The sequence below is a fragment of the Oryctolagus cuniculus genome, chromosome 17 (genome assembly GCF_051225735.1).
Source record: "Oryctolagus cuniculus isolate XC-2025 breed Fujian yellow rabbit chromosome 17, ASM5122573v1, whole genome shotgun sequence".
NCBI lineage: Eukaryota > Metazoa > Chordata > Mammalia > Lagomorpha > Leporidae > Oryctolagus > Oryctolagus cuniculus.
In genome coordinates this window covers 59,244,544-59,263,725 of record NC_142883.1, presented here as the reverse complement: position 1 = coordinate 59,263,725, position 19,182 = coordinate 59,244,544, and the positions used below count along the sequence as shown (strand labels likewise).

Here is a 19,182-nt window from a genome sequence, read left to right as displayed (position 1 = left end):
TCACTATCCACTCTGCCTGTCAAAAAAAAATTGCTTTACTGAGATGTAATTAATATATAAAAGTCTTCACATGTTTAATGTTTACATTTTAATGAGCGTGGGTGTTTGCATACACGCCCATGATAGTGATCATTGCAATCAAAGTGATCAAAATATGTACCACCTCCAAGGTTTTCTTTGTGTGCCCTTTAAAAACTTGTGAGATCTGCCCTCACATTTTTAAGTGCACAATACTGTGCTCTTTTTTTTTTTTTAAGATTTATTTTTTATTTGAGAGGCAGAGTTACAGATAGAAGGAGGGAGAGAGAGAGAGAGGGGTCTTCCATCTGCTAGTTCACTCCCTAAATGGCCGTAATAGCTGGAGCTGGGCTGATCTGAAGCCAGGAGCCAGGAGCTTCCTCCAGGTCTCTCACATGGGTACAGGGGCCCAAGCACATGGGCCATGTTCCAGTGCTTTTCCAGGCCATCAGCAGTAGAGAGCTGTATCACAAGTGGAGCAGCTGGGTCTTGAACTGGTGCCCATATGGGATGCTGCTGCTGCAGGCAGAAGCTTTACCCGCTATGTCACAGTGCTGGCCCCTGTGCTCTTAACAAAATATTGTACAACAGCTCTCTAGAACTTACCAAGTTTGCATAACTGAATTTTTATACCCAGTGGGTGATCTCCCATCTTCTCCTCACTTATCAGCCTTGGCATCCACTGTTCTTTTTTTTTTTTTTTTTGTAATCCTGTTTTTGATGTAGCTGCTATGTGAGTTTGTGTGTAAAGGAGAGATTTTTTTTAAAAAAAGATTTATTTATTGAAAGAGTTACACAGTGAGAGGAGAGGCAGAGAGAGAGAGAGAGAGAGAGGTCTTCCATCTGCTGGTTCACTCCCTACATAGCCACAATGGCCAGAACTGCACTGATCTGAAGCCAAGAGCCAGCAGCTTCTTCTGGGTCTCCCACGTGGGTGCAGGGGCCCAACCATCCTCTACTGCTTTCCCAGGCCATAGCATGCAGCCATGTTCTATTCTCTGCTTCTGTGAGCTTTGACTACTTTAGGTACCACAAGTTAACTGGAATCAGATACCGTCCTTCGAGACTGCCTTATTTTACTTAGCGTGATGGCTTTGACAATTTCTTGATGACTCAGGACCTAGTGAAGAGCAGCTATGATTTTAATGGGAGACGATAATGCTGGAAGGGCCTGCTGTGGGAAGATAGGACACTGGCCATGTCGCCGTGCTTTTGTGGTAAATCGGTTTGCTTTCCGTGGTTCTTTGGTCTTCCCAGCAGTCACTCAGCATCTTGCCAATGAGACTTCAATTGGCTGGGGCGTTTTGTACCTAGACGTTTGGAGATGGTTCTTGGTGGCCTTCATGCAGCTCCTACAGCTCCTAAGCCTCGTGCCTTGAAAGTTTAGAGGATCTTTTCATCCATCCCAGTGCCATTTCCTTTGCCATCACACTGCGAGGCATCCAACCTTCACCTCTGTCTTCCTAAAGCATCACTGTGGCTGAGGTGCTTCTCAGGCCCGTCTCCTTGTCCACAGCAGATTCTAACTGCAGGGAGCTGATTCTGTTTGACTTCTTCTGTGACTGGAGGCATAGCTGCAGGGGTGGGGGTGGGGATGGAGGACTTTCTGGAGTCTGCCTCACTTTGGCGCCGGGAGCCAGCTCACACACAGCCTCCATCTTAGTTTCTGGCCTCATCGTTAGTACTGGACTGCTCTGCAGTGGATGGTAGACCTAGGAACGGGTGGATCAGAACCTTAGAGACTATGGGGGCAAACATCTTCCTTGCTCTTTGTCTGTGAAGACAAAGGAGTTGGAAGGGAGCGACGCTGGCAGTCCTGAGGTCTTTGGGGGACAAGAAACCACTGGCAGCCAACGTTCTCTGTGCTGTAGATGGTTATACACAGCAGTGGGGCATCAGTGGGTCCTTCTTTTTTTCTTAAGATGTATTTATTTGAAAGTCAGAGTTACACAGAGAGAGAAGGAGAGGCAGAGAGAGGGAGAGAGAGAGAGAAAGAGAGGTCTTCCATCAGCTGGTTCACTCCCCATTTGGCCGCAATGGCTGGAGCTGTGCTGATCTGAAGCCAGGAGCCAGGAGCTTCCTCTGGGTCTTCCCATGAGGGTGCAGGGGCCCAAGGACTTGGGCCATCTTACACTGGTTTCCCAGGCCATAGCAGAGAGCTGGATTGGAAATGGAGTAGCTGGGACTCGAACCGGCGCCCATCTGGGATGCCAGCACTGCAGGCGGCGGCTTTACCTGCTATGGGCTGGCCCCAAGTCCTTCCTCTTAAAATGACACTGCTCATCGCTTACAGTAGCTAAAATCGAAACACCTTACGGTCCCCAAATGGAGGCATGATTGAACATGGTTCATTCACGGGATGGACTGGTAAGCATTCTCTAAAATAATGATGAGGAATCTTGAACAAAATGAGAAGATACAGCCAGGAGGGTGGAGCAACAGTGAAAGATTCGAAAGAACATGTGCGTTCTGTGGCCATCACCCTGTAAGAACTGGGTGAGGTGACAGTTGTGTGCTGATGAGTGGGAGCTTATTTACAAGGCTTTCTATAATGCCGGTGCATCATTTCCACTTTGAAAACACACATAGCAGAATGTGGATGTGGAATTGTGTTAGGCGTTACGGATGACACATGGAGACACCTGGCCATCATCAGCGGGGTCCATGGCTTGGATTGCTCTCCCAGGGGTGGTAATGATTGCTTCGAGTTCTTCCTTGGAACCTTTTAGTCGCTGGGGTGGCCACGTGTGGAGGGGGTACCGGAAGGACTCTGCCGATGGGATGGAGCTTGTCTCTGCACAGCTTCGGAGTGAGCTCCCCTTTCTCCACCTGCTGGCTTCAGCAGCGCCGAGGATCCCTCCCCAAGCTTGCCTCTCTTTGCTTCATCCCCAAATGCTGCAACTTCCCAACTTCCCTTTGTCTAGTTTCTGTTTTGGAAGCAGCTCGAGAGCTCCTGTGATTGCCGGGTACGGGTGAAGAGCATTCATGACAAAGTACAAACTTAAATTTTCAGTTTGGCAATTTACTTTGCAGCTCAATCATGACAACCCACCCCAGACGAACTCAATGTTTTCGATTCCATCGTAATTGAGGGCCACCTATCTGTGACCCAAGACTTGGGTTCAAGTGTGGGATACAGGTGTTGCCTCCAATTCTGGCAAGAAGTAGGATAACCATGGGCTATTGAGGATAAGCTGTCAGTAGGTTGCTGGACTAATGGAATCCTTTTAGAAGGTGTCAGTGTGAGGGTTTTTTTTTTTTTTTTTTTTTTTTTTTGCTTCTGGGCAAAGTCTCAAATGCAAGGCTTCCTCTTCAAAACAAGCACTGGCCTGGATTTCCAGTGCTCTGGGCATTTCAAAGTGAGGTGGCCAGGCCCACTGCTTGAGTCCAGTCCCGGGAAATGCCGGGCTGTTCCCCGACGTGGTCTCTGGGTTCACACTGTCCCCATTGTTCCCGTGGAGCGGGACTTCCTGTTCCTGATTGATTAGGCATTGTGTGGCCGCACATTACCATGGTCCCCGTCGCTCCCGGGTCAGCTGTCAGGCCGAGAGAAGGCCTCTGAGAACAAATTGCCTACAGCTTTTATGCCTGGCTTCCTGACTTAGAGGTTGTAGGGCTGTTTCTTGTTGCCAGACTTTCCATATTTTTTCCCTACGTTTCTCGCCAATCGACAAGTGTACCCCAGAACGTCCCTAGAAAAGTTGACAAGCTTTCCTCTGATGATGCTTGAGTTTTAAATTCGGAACTTGAGCCACGGCTAATAGGCCTGTATGTATTTTGCGCTTAATGGGCCTTTATATTCCATCGTAAAATGGGAATTTAATATTTATGATGGGATATTCCTTGGGCAAACATAAAATTCAGATGAAATGGCCGCACCTGCTGGGTATGCAAGACCTAGTGCTTCCTCCTGAAGTGAGTGTGTAACGTGTTCATTCAGTCGATTCCATATTGCAGTTCCTGAGCAGAAAACACGCCGTTTGGAAACAGCCTGTATCGTCTGCATGCCGGGAGAAGAAAGTGGATCCTAAGCAGAGAAGCACATCACACAGGATTTGAAAACACTGCGGCTGGCACTGGAACCCTACCCGCTGCCCATTGTCCTTGTCCTTGAAATCCAGCACCACCGTTTCTCCCCCTCTTGAACTGAATTAGAAACTGGTGGACTGTCGTCCTCCGAGGCCTGTGAGTATCTTGAACCTCACCCTGCTTTGTGTCTCCAGCACCCAGCTCAGTGCCTGGCCCATGGGGATGCCCAGTGCCTGTCTGTAGAGTGGCTGATGGCACGGGTTCTGTGTGATGCACTTCTCTGCTCTTGTCTCTGCTGACATGAATTAGTCTCGTTTAGTTTATTGTCAGCATAGGAAGACAGCCTGGAGGACCCTTTGACAAAAATTGAGAAGGGCAGACCATAAAACAAGAGATGAGTGTGGGGAATCCACGGTGGGTTCTGGGCAAATGCAAGTCCTGCACCTAGTACATGTGTAGTGTTGGGAGTGCAATACAGATTTTTTTAAAGATTTATTTAAATGAGAGGCAGAGTTACAGACAGAGAGAGGGAGAGACAGAGGAAGAGAAGTCTTCCGTCCCTGGTTCACTCACCAAGTGGCTACAATGGCCAGATCTAGGCTGATCCAAAGCCAAGAGCCTGCAGCTCCATCCAGGTCTCCCATGTGGGTGCAGGGGGCACCGCAGGCAGAGGCTTAGACTACTATGCCATGGCAACGGCCCCGCAATACGGATTTGTTGAACGTGTGCACACAGGCCTCCATGCATGCACAGATGCTGCGTGGCCATGGAAACTTGAACTGTGCTCCAACTTTGGAAAATAAAGCACCCTCGACATACATGAAGAAGCATCACAGAAAATACATCAAGTGCGGAAGTACTATCCAGAGGCAACCCCACCTCTCCACCATGAGTGCCACATAAATCGGTTATAATCAATCAGTCAATCAATTGGTCAATTCTGACGGGACTGCCGCTGCCCCTCCCAGCTGTTGTGGGTGATCATGGCTCTCCTAGGAAGTGGCCTGGTCTATATTAGAAGGTACGGCCACCTAAGTGACCCATTGCGTGCAACTGACTTTTGAACCGCATTCTAATGAGCCCCTCTTCTTTGAGCGGGTGGGTTTGGTGAGGGCAGTGATGAAAAAGAGAAGGTGGCCAGCCCCATGTGGCTGCATGGGGAGAGGGGACACAGAACACCTCCTGTTTCCTGAAAGACAAACCTGTCCCTCCCCACCCTGGTCCCTATTATCTTAGCAATTCTAGGGTCCCCTAACCCCCCCCCCCCAGTTGCAGTGTCATGAAGGGCACATCCAATAACTATCCTGTGCGCACTCTCCACCTCTGGTTTAGGGTAGCAGAGGTGGGGCTGTGGCAAGAGTTTCCATAGCAGCCACCAGGTGGGGGTGGGGTGGTGGGAGGTGTTGGGTATCTGTTTGGTGCCTTCCCCAGGACTGAAGCGCAAGGAGTCCGAGAGAAGAGGCGCTGTAGGTCTCTTGCAAGATCATTTGGGATGGAGATGAGCGTGTAAGCCATTTACTGCACTCAGGGATGCCAGAGAGAGAGGCTTCCCCAGACACTTCGGGCTTTCCTGGCACTTTCCTTTCCGGCAGAAAATAAATGAGGAGCAGCCCCCGGGCAGGAAACGAAGCAGAGAGAAGGGGGAGAGGAAACGGAAGGGTGAGCAGGGTAAAATGCAGAGCTGAAATGAGGACCTGCATTAGGTTCCTGGTGGAGAAAATGGATTCTCCCTTGGGAGTCCCAGGAGACTCTTAGGGATGGCTCCCGGAGGGAGGCGAAAGATGAGATGTGTGTGGGATAAGAAGCCTGCAGGTTGGAGCAGTGAGGAGAAAGGCTACCCAGAGGCAGAAACGCAAATGCACTTAAAAGAAAAAACAGAAAAACAAACCCATGGAACATGGGATTGAAAGATGAGTTTGCCGGCACCACAGCTCACTTGGCTAATCTTCCACCTGTGGCACTGGCACCCCGGGTTCTAGTCCTGGTTGGGGCGCCGGATTCTGTCCCGTTTGTTCCTCTTCCAGTCCAGCTCTCTGCTGTGGCCCGGGAGTGCAGTGGAGGATGGCCCAAGTGCTTGGGCTCTGCACCCACATGGGAGACCAGGAGAAGCACCTGGCTCCTGGCTTCAGATCAGCGCTGTGCACCGGCCGCGGCGGCCATTGAAGGGTGAACCAACGGAAAGAAGACCTTTCTCTCTGTCTTTCTCTCTCACTGTCTATCTCTGCCTGTTAAAAAAAAAAAAAAGAGTTTATTTTGGTGCAAAAAAAAAAGTTTGGATTTCAGGCTTAGTTTTTTCATAAAACGCATTTTCCATGAACTTTCTGAAGACCCCTGGTAGGAGTAGTTTGCCCTGAAGCACTGGGGCCTGGTGTCAGCTCGTGCTTCAGAGTGTGGACAGTTCTGTGGGAGGCGAGGGCTGACTGCAGAGGAGATGATGACTGAAGTCCCGGCTGTACCCTGAGCAGGTGCATCCTCTGTCTGCTGACATCACAGCGTTCACACCTCCAGAACCAGGACACGGCTTCAGAATCTGCTAGTCCCACCAGATGCCATACCCAGCGAATGAATGAATGAATGAATGACTTCCTGCGGTGAAAGGCTGCTGCACACTCGGCCTTTCTTTTGGAGATTTATGGAGCAAGTTACCAATGATAGGCTCCTGGGAGTCCTGCTGTCAGGTTTTTGTTTTTGTTTTTGTTTTTTATATTTTATTTATTTATTTGAGAGGCAGAATTACAGACAGAGAGAAGGAGAAATCTTCCATCTGCTAGTTCACCTCCCCAAGTGGCCACAATGGACGGAGCTGGGCCAACCCAAAGCCAGGAGCCAGGAGCTTCTTCTGGGTCTCTCACATGGGTGCAGGGGGCCAAGCACTTGGGCCATCTTCTACTGCTTTCCCAGGCCATTAGCAGGGAGCTGGATTGGAAGATGAACAGCCGGGACTTGATCCGGTGCCCATATGGGATGCCGGTGTGAGAGGCGGAGGCTTACCCTTGAGTTTAACAGGACATGTGTTTCCAAGCCCAGCTGACTGAGGCCTGTCATGTTGCAGAGCCACTTTTATCATGTGAATGGAGACCCTGGGCTCACCAATCTTTATGGCTATTCGCTGTGGTCCCTACCATACCTTTTTTTTACCATACCTTACCTTTTTTTTTCTTTAAGCAACTCCTGTTAGCATCTTGAGCGAGTCTGGCTTTCTAGGGGACCCACTTTAGGAAATGCTGAATAAGGATTGCACCTTGCCCACCACGGCACTGCAAACAGCACCCCACACCCCACCCCCGCCCAGTGCCAGAGGCCAGCATGTCTGTGTGGGACTGACTGACTTGTTCCCAAGCTCTAATCCACCAATCCACCCTGAGATCCATAAAAAAAATCCTTTTACAAGATGGTTTCCTGAGATAAGGATGCAGCTTTCGGTCACAGACAGAGACGTGCAATCCTTAGCTTCGTGTGTGAATCCTGCCCCAGCCACAGCTTCCTTAGCTCAGTCCTGTAAGCCACTGCTTCTCCACCTTTGATCTAAGTCAGGTCTGATGATGGCAGGCGGGAGTGGTGCAAATGCTCCATGGTTCTTGAATGTGTTCCAGCCACTGAGATGCAATACTGAATTTTTTTTTCAATGAAATCCATGAGAAGTTACTAAAGGATTCTTTTTTTGTTTAAGATTGTTTATTTATTTATTTGTTTGTTTGTTTTTGAGAGGTAGAGCTACAGACAGACAGAGAGAGAGACAGGGAGAAAGGTCTTCTATCTGCTAGTTCACTTCCCAAATGAAGCCAGGAGCCAGGAGCTTCTTCCAGGTCTCCCATGCAGGTGCAGGGGCCCAAGGATTTGGGCCATCTTCTACTGCCTTCCCATGCCATAGCAGAGAGCTGGATGGGAAGAGGAGCATCTGGGACTCATATCAGTGCCCAAATGGGATGCCGGCACTGGAGGAGGGGGCTTAGCCTACCGTGCCACAGCACCGAGCCCAGTACTGAATATTTATAATGAGGGATTCTGGAATAAAAGTCTCTGCCTTAGAACTGCAAAGGGACTGGTCCCATAACCTATCTCCAAGTGGTCAATAATAATACGAGGGCATTTCAGAAAGTTTCTGGAAAATGGAATTAAAAGATAAATTTATTTTGATAAAAAAGTTTCAAAATTCATGTATACATTTTTCATAATATGCATTTTCTGTGAACTTTTTGAAGATCCTGTACATGTATGGATTTCTATTTTTTCTCATGAAAATAAACTTATTTTTAAATACTATTTTTTACACACTTCTTAAAAAATGTTTGAAAAGCAGAGTGACACACACAGACAGACCTTCCATCTGCTGGTTTACTACCCAAATGCCAGGAGCCTGGAACTTTGTCTGGGTCTCCCATATGGGTGTCAGGAGCCCAAGCACTCGAGCCACCACCTACTGCCTCCCAGAATGCATTAGCAGGGAGCTGAATGGCAAGTGGAGTAGCTGGGACTCGAACCAGCAGCACTCTGGTATGGGATGTAGGCTTCCCAAGTGGTGGCTTAACCTGCTGCACCACAGCACCTGCACTTACCCCGCCCCGACCCATCCCTACACAGACTAATTGACGTGCCTTCATACCTTACAAATCTTGGGTGTTTTTGGTTTAGATTCTAGAACAGCAGTCCCCAGATTTTGCTGTGTGTTCGAATCCCCTGGGAAGCTTTTGATTCTGATGCATGTTCTGCATCCTGTTCCAATCAAATGCTGGGAGCTGATCAGCATGCTTATGTTTTAGAAATCTCCAGTAATTCCAACAGCCAAAAAAATAAGGGGATAGCCTGAAATCCAAGTAACTGAGGTTCTGAGAGGTTAAGGGACATCTTTAGGGTCACACGGCTATGACAGGTCCCAGGTGAGTGTCCTGCCTCTGAATTAGCAAGGCCAAACCTCGCATATCGGACTAGATGCTGGATATGGTGGGTGGAGAGGTTGGCTGGAGGTGGGTTGAACATGGGCCTTTGTGTCCGTAGGAGAGACAAGAAAGCCACTTCAGTGTTAGCCTCCTGCCCCTCCCATCAATGCCGGTTCTGTGTGCAGACTGCTGGTTTGCATTTCATTTGGAGGGAGGCAAAATGGAACCTTTGTGCTGAAACTGAAGGGAATCAGGAAAGCCCACAGCTTGTCTTCAGACTTAATGTCAACTATTTGTCTCCTGCTATTTTCAAACGAACAAGGCCTCCCCAGGAGTTGCAGGCCAGTCTCAAGCACCCCCTCGCTTTTTTATGGTTTCCCAGTCTCTGCATCAGCAGGTATCAGAACAACCCACCATTCTGTAGAACTGTTCTATGAGCCCCCCCAGGGCTGCTGCAGGGGCCCAGGGAGACGCAGCACGAGGCGCTGACGTCACCCCAGCAGTTTTCCTAGAGTTCATGGAAAACGTGTAGTATGAGAAAAACTACGCGTGGATTTCAACGTACTTGCACCAATGTCCTTTAGTTCATTTTTCCACGAACTTTTTCACAAACTCTAGTGTGCTGGTTGGCGATTTGCTGGTAACTGGACTTCAAGCTCATTAACTAGAAGGTCAGAGGCTGGAAAGAAAGGAATGATCCATAATGCTCCACAAAGCACCAGCTCAGAAGGTATTCCCACCATGGGGCGGGATTGAGCAGTCCTGTCTTCCCTGTGGGGAGAAGTGAAATGTCTAAGAACTCTACAGGTACAGAAGCTCAGCTGAGTCGACTTTTCATCAGAGGCGGACGGGATTTTGAAGTCAGGCAGAGATGCGATCTTCAAAAAATACATATCATGGGAAAACTGTGCATGGATTTCAAAATTCTTTTGCACCAAAACAAACTTGCCTTTTCATACCATTTTTCTCAGACACCTTTTGAAGTAGTCTTATATAGTAAGTAACTTCCAATGGATGAGCTTAAATTCTGAGATCCTATGGTAGGACTTGGAGAACTAACGGGTTTTAACTTCCGCTTTTTTAATTACATGAAGCTTCTAGGTTAGGGGACTATTTCCCCAGCCTCAGAAAAATGATGCTATGAGTGCTTCTAAAAACACACCCTTTGTCACCGAAAGTCATGGCAGAACCCCTGTATGACCTGAATCAAAATAGGTTTGATAAAGACTAGTCTTTTAAAATATTTTGTAAAGAAAAATGAATGAATCTCTAGGGTGCTATTCTTAGGTATGTGATAATGAAATCCGGAAATCTGTGAATTTATACAACTTGTGGTGCTTAAGGCTGTTCTTGTCCATGACATGCACACTTGGCGTTCTGTAACAGTTCCTTGATTAGGAGAGAGAACCTAGGAAGTCGCTTATCTCAGGGGAGGGTCTCACACTTGAAAGTCAATCTCAGTGGAAAGAAAAGATTGAGACCATGGTCTGTTTAAGCCAGGGCTGCTCAGTGTGTGATCCACAGACCAACCGCATTGATGTAGCTCTAGAGTGACTTAGAGATGCAAAAATCTCAGGTCTCTAAAACAGACCTACTGAACAGAATATGTCAGGGTAGGGACCAGGTATCCGTGCATTCCAAGCTCTGCAGGTGCTTCTAGAATGAACTCACCTCCTCAAAGCTTTGTCCTAGACCAGTGTTTCTGGAAGTGTGATCTCCAGGCCAATAGCACCAGCATCCCAAGGGAACCTGGTAAAAACTGCCAGTGGCTCTTTATCACTGAGCATTAGTGAGTGATTGTGGAATGCCCTGTGTCTCTTTTAAATGTTCAAAAAGCTACAGAGATGGCAAAACTGAATATATGAAATAATGAGTTATTGGATAAAAGCTTGCATCTTAGAACTGGAAAGAACTGAAAACATCTTCATGTAGCTAACAGCACTGGCCACCGGGTCAGACACTCAGGAGGTGTTAAAAACAACCTGTGCTGGGGCTGGCACTGTGGCATAGCGGGTGAAGCCACCACCTGCAGTGCCGGCATCCCATGTGGGTGCCGGTTCGAGTCCTAACTGGTCCACTTCCGATCCAGCTCTCTGCTATGGCCTGGGAAAGCAGTGGGGGATAGCCCAAGTCCTCAGGCCCCTGCACCCGCATGGGAGACCTGGAAGAAGCTACTGGCTCCTGACTTTGGATCAGTGTAGCTCTGGCTGTTGTGGCCTGCTGGGGAGTGAACCAACGGATGGAAGACTCTCTCTGTCTCTCTCTCTGTGTAACTCCTTTTTTTTTTTTTTTTTTTTTTTTTTGACAGGCAGAGTGGACAGTGAGAGAGGCAGAGAGAAAGGTCTTCTTTTTCCATTGGTTCACCCCCAATGGCCGCTGCAGCTGGCATGCTGTGGCTGGCGCACAGCACTGATCTGATGGCAGGAGCCAGGTACTTATCCTGGTCTCCCATGGGGTACAGGGCCCAAGCACTTGGGCCATCCTCCACTGCACTCCCGGGCCGCAGCAGAGAGCTGGACTAGAAGAGGGGCAACTGGGACAGAATCCGGCGCCCCGACTGGGACTAGAACCCGGTGTGCTGGCGCCACAGGCGGAGGATTAGCCTAGTGAGCCACAGCGCCGGCAACTCTGACTTTTAAATAAATAAATCTTTAAAAAAAAAAGCACCTGTGCTTAAACAAGCCATCCTGGCGATGCACCTGCAAGTTTGAGAACCACAGAGCACCATTCTCTTTGAATCTCCTACCTGCATGGCCATTAAAGCTTCGTCCCTATTTCAACCTGCACTCAAAGCCTGGGCAGCTGCCCCTCTCTGCTACCCCCTCCCCCCAGTTCTAGGCTGACAAGTGCAGGTTGAAGGATGAGGTCTTGACCTATTTGCTGTAACATGACCACACCTGGGCTCCGGTGGAGGAGATGGCATGGTTTTGAAACAGGGACTTGTTCTCATCTCTCTCCGTGGACCACCATCCACACTGACCCCACATGTGCCCTGTTCTCACTTCTTCTGAGGTACAGACCAGAAAGCAGTGCACCGAGAGCTGGCATGAGTGTCACAGTTCTTTCTTTTTTTGAAGGATTTATTAATTTGAAAGGCAGAGTTACAGAGAAAGAGGGATAAACAGAGAGGGAAGAGAGATCTTCCATCCACTGGTTCACTCCCCACATGTCTGCTTAAGCACTTGGGCCATCTTCCGTTGCTTCTCCAGGCCCACTAGTGTGGAGCTACATCAGAGGCAGAGCACCCAGGACTTGAACCAGCACGCGTATGGGATCCCACTGTTGCAGGCAGTGGCTTAACCTGCTGCCCCACAGCACCGGCCTCATGCTTGAGATTCTTGAGCATGGCCTTGCCTGCAGGGCCTTCTGGGGCTCACCTGGCCTCCCTCCAGCTCCACGGAAGACGTGTCTTTGCCCTGGAGAGGGTGGAATCATCTCAGTCTTAGGGACTGTAGGACTTGGGGTCCCCAAGGTGGTTCCTAGACCCCTTCTTCTCCAGCAACTTGGAAGAGATGCTGGCTAACAAATGTATGTCCCCAAAGGTATCCTGACCTATGATCTGAAGAATTGCATAAAGTTAAAAGAGAAGACAGATATAAGAAAGCTGAAGACACAAGAAGGTAAGAGGGGTTGGGGAACTTCTCAGTGGGAGCTCTCCCGGTGGGAGGACTGGGGCTGGGAAGAGGCAGGGCTCTGGGGAGGGCCAGTCTTGTGGTGCAGGCAGAAAACACAGCGTGTGCAGGAGAGGCAGGAGGGAGTAGCTCCCTGTCAAAAGCAGAGTTCTAGTGAAGCTTGGCCTTGGCCTGAGTCGTGCAGATGATGTCACCTGCAAGATCTTCGCGTTTTGCATTTGCCTGGAGGAGACAGGAGGGAGAGTCAGGTCTGTGCTTGGAAGCTCTGATGCCCGTTTTCTGGTGAGAGGTGATGCCACACGTCTCCCCTTCCTCGGGCAGAATCACTCACGACTCTTGCAGGAGACGGAAGCCTTCTGCGGCACGTTCCTTACTGACAGATCTGCCTGCAGACGAACGCCAGCACCTCCTCGTCCGCAAAGCAGCCTGGGATGACTGTGTACAGCTGTCCCCCCTCACCTGCGAGGGACATGTTCCCGATTCCCGGTGTGCACGAAACCATGCCTAGTACTCAACCTTGTGTCCCACGGGTTTTCAAAAGGATAACAGAAAATGCAGATTGTGGAAAAAAAAAAAAACTATTCATGGGTTTAAAAATTCCTGCACCTAAATAAGCTAATCTTTTAATCCCATTTTCCATGAATCTTTGATTTTATTTCAAAATGACACAATGTTTTCCACAAATCTTTCAAAGTACTCTCATATACTGTGTTTTATTTTCTACACATACCTATGATAAAGTTTAGTTTATAAATTAGGCACAGTAAGAGATTAACAACAATAAATAATAAAATGGAACCGTTGTAGCAGTAGACGGTAATGCAAGGTATTTACAGCCTATAAATTGCTTGTTTCTGGAATTTTCCATTTAATACTCCAAATTTCCAAATTCATGGAAAGTGAAACTGTGGGTAAGGGGAAAAGGTGTAATGTGCAAATCCTCTGCCCCACTTATAAGACTTTTTAATGAAATTCACTCCTATTTACATAACCCAAGAAACAGACTTTGGGAACCTGTGCACTGCGGGGGGCAGGGTGAGGAGCAGCTGCAGGAGAGAAATCCGGAGCCTTGTTCACTGGACAGAATGAAGCTGCACGTGACGGAAGGGGGGACCCACCTGCTCATGACTTGGTATCTACAGAGGAACATGTCAATTAATGGTCGAATTTCTAGGAAAGCCCCAGAGCCCCAGACACCCAAAACGTCAGGTCATCGGCCACAGTGGAAAGCTTTTGGGGTGTTTGAGCCTATAAAACCCTCAGTTGTGAGTCAGCCTCAGTGTTGAGCGCTGTTACATGGGTCTAGTACTTACCTCATGGGTATAACCCGGATGAAATCAAACGCTGCAGACCAGGGGGTGTAGCTTGCTACATGTCATATGCTGCACTAAAAGCGGCACATACATTAAAATAAATGAGAGCTTTCCATAAATTAGCTCTAAGCCATTAGCAGTCTCTCTGAGGTTGGACTACTCCAGCCACTATCGTTACAGGCAAGGCCGCTGAGCTTTAGAAGGGTTAAGAAACTTGCGGAAGAAGCTTGGTCACGAAGCAACAGTATAGGAATCTGCAGCAGTCTAAATGGCCTGCCCATGCCCTCGAGCCCTAAGCTCTCCCGTTCCAAGCCCTCAAAATCCATTATAGTCAACCGCCCCTCGGCCAGCTGCTGGGTTCCCGTCTGTAGACTGCACTACTTGTGAGTGGAGAATATTAACATATTACATCCAAATGGAACACACACACACACACACACATACACACACAGGTTTGTTTTCCTCTCATTATTCCCTAAATACTGCAGAATAGCAACAATTGACAGTGTTGGGTATTGTAAGTCAGTATTTGGTATTGTTTTACAGTATCTGAGAGCATGTTTGTAGGTTATACACAAATATGAAGGTATTTCAGCAAGTTTGTGAAAAGTGGAATTAAAAGATAGGTTTAGATTTTGATGCAAAGACACTTTGAAACTCATGCAGATGTCAGGGGACCTTGAAAAAGTTCATGGAAAATGCATATTAGGATAAAATTCTGCATGGATTTCACACTTTTTGCATCAAAAACAAATTAATTTTTTTCTTAAAAATATTTATTTATTTGAGAGTCAGAGTTACAGAGAAAGAGAGAGGGAGAGACAGAGGGAGAGATCTTCCATTCATTGGTTCACTCCCCAAATGACCACAATGGCCGGAGCTGGGCCGATCTGAAGCCAGGAGCCGGGAGCTTCTTCCAGATCTCCCACGTGGGTGCAGGGGCCCAAGCACTTGGACCATCTTCCAGTGCTTTCTCAGACTCATTAGCAACGAGCTGGATCAGAAGTGGAGCAGCTGGGACTTAAACTGGTGCTCATATGGGATGCCAGCACTGCAGACATGGCTTAACCCTCTGTACCACAACAGCAGACCCCAAACTTACCTTTTATTTTTTAAAAAAAGATTTAATTATTTATTTGAAAGGCAGAGATAGAAAAAGAAGAGAAATCTTCCATCCACTGAATCACTACCCAAATGACAATGGCTAGGGCTGGGCCAGGCTGAAGCCAGGAGCCAGGAGCTTCATCTAAGTCTTCTACTTGGGTGCCGGCAGCCCAGGTACTTGTGCCGTGATCCGTTGCCTTCCCAGGCTCATTAGCAGGAAGCTGGGTTGGGAGTCTCAGTTCTACTGTCTGTTCCAGTTTCCTGCTAACGTGCACCCTCAGGGGCAGCAGGTGATGGCTCAAGTACTTGGGTCCCTGCCACTCACATGGGACATCTGGATTGAGTTCCTGGCTCCTGGCGTGGACCTGGCCCAGCTCTGGCTGTTGTAGGCATTTAGGGGATTAAACCAGTAGATGGAAAATCACTCTGTTTCTCTCTTTTTCATCTGTATTTCTGTTTTATAAATAAATACATACGTTCAAAGATTAAACACTTTGAAGTTGTACAAATATTTGCAGCATAGGCAGCCTGACTCCTGCTCTTATCATTCTGTTGCTCTTGGAAAGGCACAGAGGCAGAGACAGGCAGAGAGAAAGCTCTCCCATCCACTGGTTTACTTCCCAAGTGCCTGCAAACAGCCAGGGCTGGGTTGGAGTGAAGCCGGGAGCCCTGAACTCCATCCAGGCCTCTCACAGAGGTGGCAGAGGGAACCAATACTTGAGCCATCACCTGCCGCTTCCAGAGTGTGCATTAGCAGGAAGCTGGAGTGGAGAGTGGAGCCAGAACTAGAACCCAGGCACTCTGATATGGGACGCAGGTGTCCCAAGCAGTGGCGTAACTGCTGTTCCAGACACCTTCCTGTGCTGTTTGTTCTTTAATGGGTAGACTCCCCGAATCTTCCTGGTGTCTCCCAGCTTTGGCGTGGATTTCATTCCCGCTGAATACAAGGGGTGCCTTATGGTGGGACTTCAAAACGTGGTTCCAGGGGCCAGCGCTGTGGCATAGCAGGTGAAGCCGCTGCCTCCAGTGCTGGCGTCCCGTGTGGGTGCTGGTTCAAGTCCCAGCTGCTCCACTTCCTATCCAGCTCTCTGTGAATACACCTGGGAAAGCGATGGAAGATGGCTCAAGTGCTTGTCCCCTGCCACCCATGTGGGAGACCCAGAGGAAGCTCCTGGCTCCTGGCTTCAACCTAGCCCAGCTCTGGCTGTAGTGGCCCATCTGGGGGAGTGAACCAGCAGGTGGAAGACCTCTCTCTCTCTCTCTCTCTCTCTCTCTCTCTGCCTCTCCTTCTCTCTCTCTGTAACTCTGCCTTTCAAATAAATAAGTAAATAAATAAAGCCACATCAAAAACAGGGTTGCACTAGCCCCCAAGTCTTGGGAGAACGGAGCCATTGCCTATGCTGTGTCTCTACATTGCCTGCTCCTGTCTTTGCTGGTAGGACTCACAGCAAACATCGGACTCCCCCTGGAACTCGTTGACAAACATGACCCTTGGCCAGGGTATGTCACCTACACCTCCCCCGTGGTAAAAAGACTCATTGAGAAAAGCAAGACGAGAGAGCTGGAATGCGCGAATGCCTTCGAGGAAAGCCGCCGGGCAGCGAAGCCCAACAAGGCCTCCAGCATCGTGCAGCTGAAGAGGAGGAAGTCGTCGAAATCTTCCAGTGAAGCTGCCTTCCAGGATGTGCTGTCACAGGCCATGTTATCCGTGTGGGGCGCTTACTCCGTGTTGGCCGTGGGTCCCGCCATCAGCCCGGAGCCCACGTGCGACAGCCCTACCGCAACCCACAACAAGATCCTCTTCTCCCGCAGGCCGGTGATGAGGCTGCTCCCCTACAGCTCGCTGCTGGCCAGCAAGGAGAAACATGCCAACGTCTAGCCAGGAGCCCCCGCGGCCGTGCCCTCCCAGGAATGTTACAGCAATTAAGCTCCATGTGCCACACACGTCACCTTGTCCTTTGAATTGGAACTTGTGCCCTGTTCAGGCAGAGGCTGGCTCAGAGAAGCCACCTCCGGATGGGGGGGCCGCGGTAGGTGTGTGGGGGCCTCCCCTCCCACCCAGCTGTCTGTGCGGTGGGGTGTGGCAGTGTCATGTTTTAGTGTCGGCCATAGCGGCTGAGGAGCTAACCGCGTGCAGGTGTAGCAGTCCCCGTCCAGGCAGGAGATGAATCACACCAGTTATTTATTTATTTTTAGCAGAGATCCTTGAATGTAAGGGATTGTGGAGCAGGGGGCTGAAAAGGAGACCCCAGAGGTTTCCACAGAGGAAGCTGTGATGGCTCCTAGGCTGGGGGAACAAAGGGAAGAGGTGGCACTTAGTAAAAGTTAGCCGCTTGTAGAGGTGGCATCGTGGGGACACTGTGCCCCTGAACTCTGGGGTGGAGTCTCTGTAGGGATGGTATCCCCACTGTTTGGCTGGTGTCTCCAAGGCAGCACTCCTGAGGCTGGTCTTTGAGAGTGCTGGCCAAGCAGCAGCCTTGGTTCTCAGGGAGTCTGCTCTGCTGCCCTGCTTGGCACCTGAACCTCAGGCTATGAGGCTTTGACCTTGAAGGCTTGTAAGGTGGGGATCAAGACGGCCCTAGCAGAGAAAGGGAGGAGGTTTTCCCCTGGCCCCGTCCTTCTCGGAGCTTTGCCTTGTGGAGTAGAGTGTGGGGGGCTGGGCCCCAGCTGCTTTTCTCAGAAGACAGCTAGACTTGGTCTACCCATGCCCCTAGCTGGCGCCAAGGCAAGCAGTGCTGAATTATCCCCCATCTCCAAGCAGACAAGCTTCAGCTTCAGATACAGGGGATCTGTCATGATGAGCAAACCCCAGCTGGTTTCATGTTCACGGTCATGTTCGTGGGCATGGCTGACCCTACTTCAGGTGCTGTGTTTGCCCATGCAAGGCAGTTCACCCCCACCTGGCTTCTCGCACAGAGACGTAGAGGAATGTAATAGCCTCATCTGAAAAAGCAGAATTTGCCCTGTAATGCATTTTCTCCCTCCGAGAGTCTTGTGTCGCTATTCGGAGACGCCTACGTAGGCAGAAGCTGTGGGGAACTCTTCTCCGGCTCCCGGGTATTGGTGTTGGGACGACTGCACAAATCAGGAGCTCCGGATCCATTCTGGGGTTGCCAGCCCTTGGCCAGAGTGAGTTCTTAGAACAACACAGGAGGTTTCTAGTGAATTCCAGTGACTGTGTTTTGTGTCCCTGGAAAGTTTATAGCAAGAAGTAGGTGATAAATTCCACCAACAAGAAACTTTATCTCCTCTTCCCTTTATGGGTGTTTATGGTCAGGGTTTACATGGAGTATAGAATCTTACTGAGTATTAGCGTCTATAGGGATCTGGGATGATTTAGGATGTTTTCTTCCAATCCCTTCAAGGGCAGAATGGTGTGGATTGCACAACTTTTATTTTCCCATTTCTAGGCATTGAATCATTTTTAATCATCTTAAAAGTGTGTACCCTCTAAATTAAAATGATTGTCTTCTAGATCGCTTAGTTGGATGGATTTAATGCCCAGCCTGTTTTACTAACTCGAGTCATGGGGAAAGGACCCATTTGCATCTTGCATGGGGACAGGAGCTGCCTGCACCCTGCCACTGCACTCCCTAGGCAGCTTGAAGAGAGAGAACCTCTAATTCCACTGGAGAGGGGGGAATCCTGCCCAAGTCCAAGGTGGGATTCGCAGGTCTGGCCCGCAGGGGGACTTGACCAGCCATGCCTATGAACAGCAGGGCTGACAAGGCCTCTGGGAATCAGTTCTCCGAGGAAAGATACACCTGGGGAAGATCAGCTGGATTCCGCATGGAAGCCTGGTCACTGCGGGAGGAGGAGAGGCCTGGGGGGCCCCGTATCTCACGCTTACACGTCTCCTGCTCCAGACCTGCCTGAGCACCATGAGGGTGGGGAGTGGTGAGTCAGACTCTCACAGGCCCCTGGAAGGCCCTGGGGGCGGACCAAGGCCGAGTGGGGAGAGGTCTTCTCAACTTCACATTACCCACCCCCCACCCCCCCCCCCCCGCATGTGGACAAGAAATGGCTGCATCTGGCAGAGCCTAGTGTGTGCTTGGTGGGGCCAGCCTTGTTTGTGAGAAACCGAGAGACACCCTTGATGTCTGCAGGAATGGGCACGGGGTCCTTCCTGGGGCCTGGAGTCAGTCAGGAGCAGCAGGGCCTTGGAGCGAGTGGAATGTGTGGGTTATCCCTCAGGTAACCTCATCGGCC

The 19,182-nt window shown here is 49.5% G+C and overlaps 1 protein-coding gene across 5 annotated transcripts in view; it reads left to right on the top strand.

The window, feature by feature from the left end:
- The window catches only part of CDRT4 (CMT1A duplicated region transcript 4), a 116,379-nt gene extending 97,930 nt beyond the window's left edge, over positions 1-18,449 (top strand). For 3 of the 5 annotated variants that reach the window (XM_089318418.1, XM_017348924.4, XM_089318419.1), the window contains exons 4-5: positions 12,467-12,544; positions 16,413-18,449. In XM_089318418.1, coding sequence (XP_089174544.1) covers positions 12,467-12,544; positions 16,413-16,852 — 518 coding nt within the window. In that variant the 3' untranslated portion in view covers positions 16,853-18,449. Of the gene's footprint in view, positions 1-3,975; positions 4,204-12,466; positions 12,545-16,412 lie in introns of those variants that run through there. The other 2 variants (XR_016224332.1, XR_016224333.1) reach the window with 2 other exon arrangements.
- Positions 18,450-19,182: the final 733 nt, after the last annotated feature.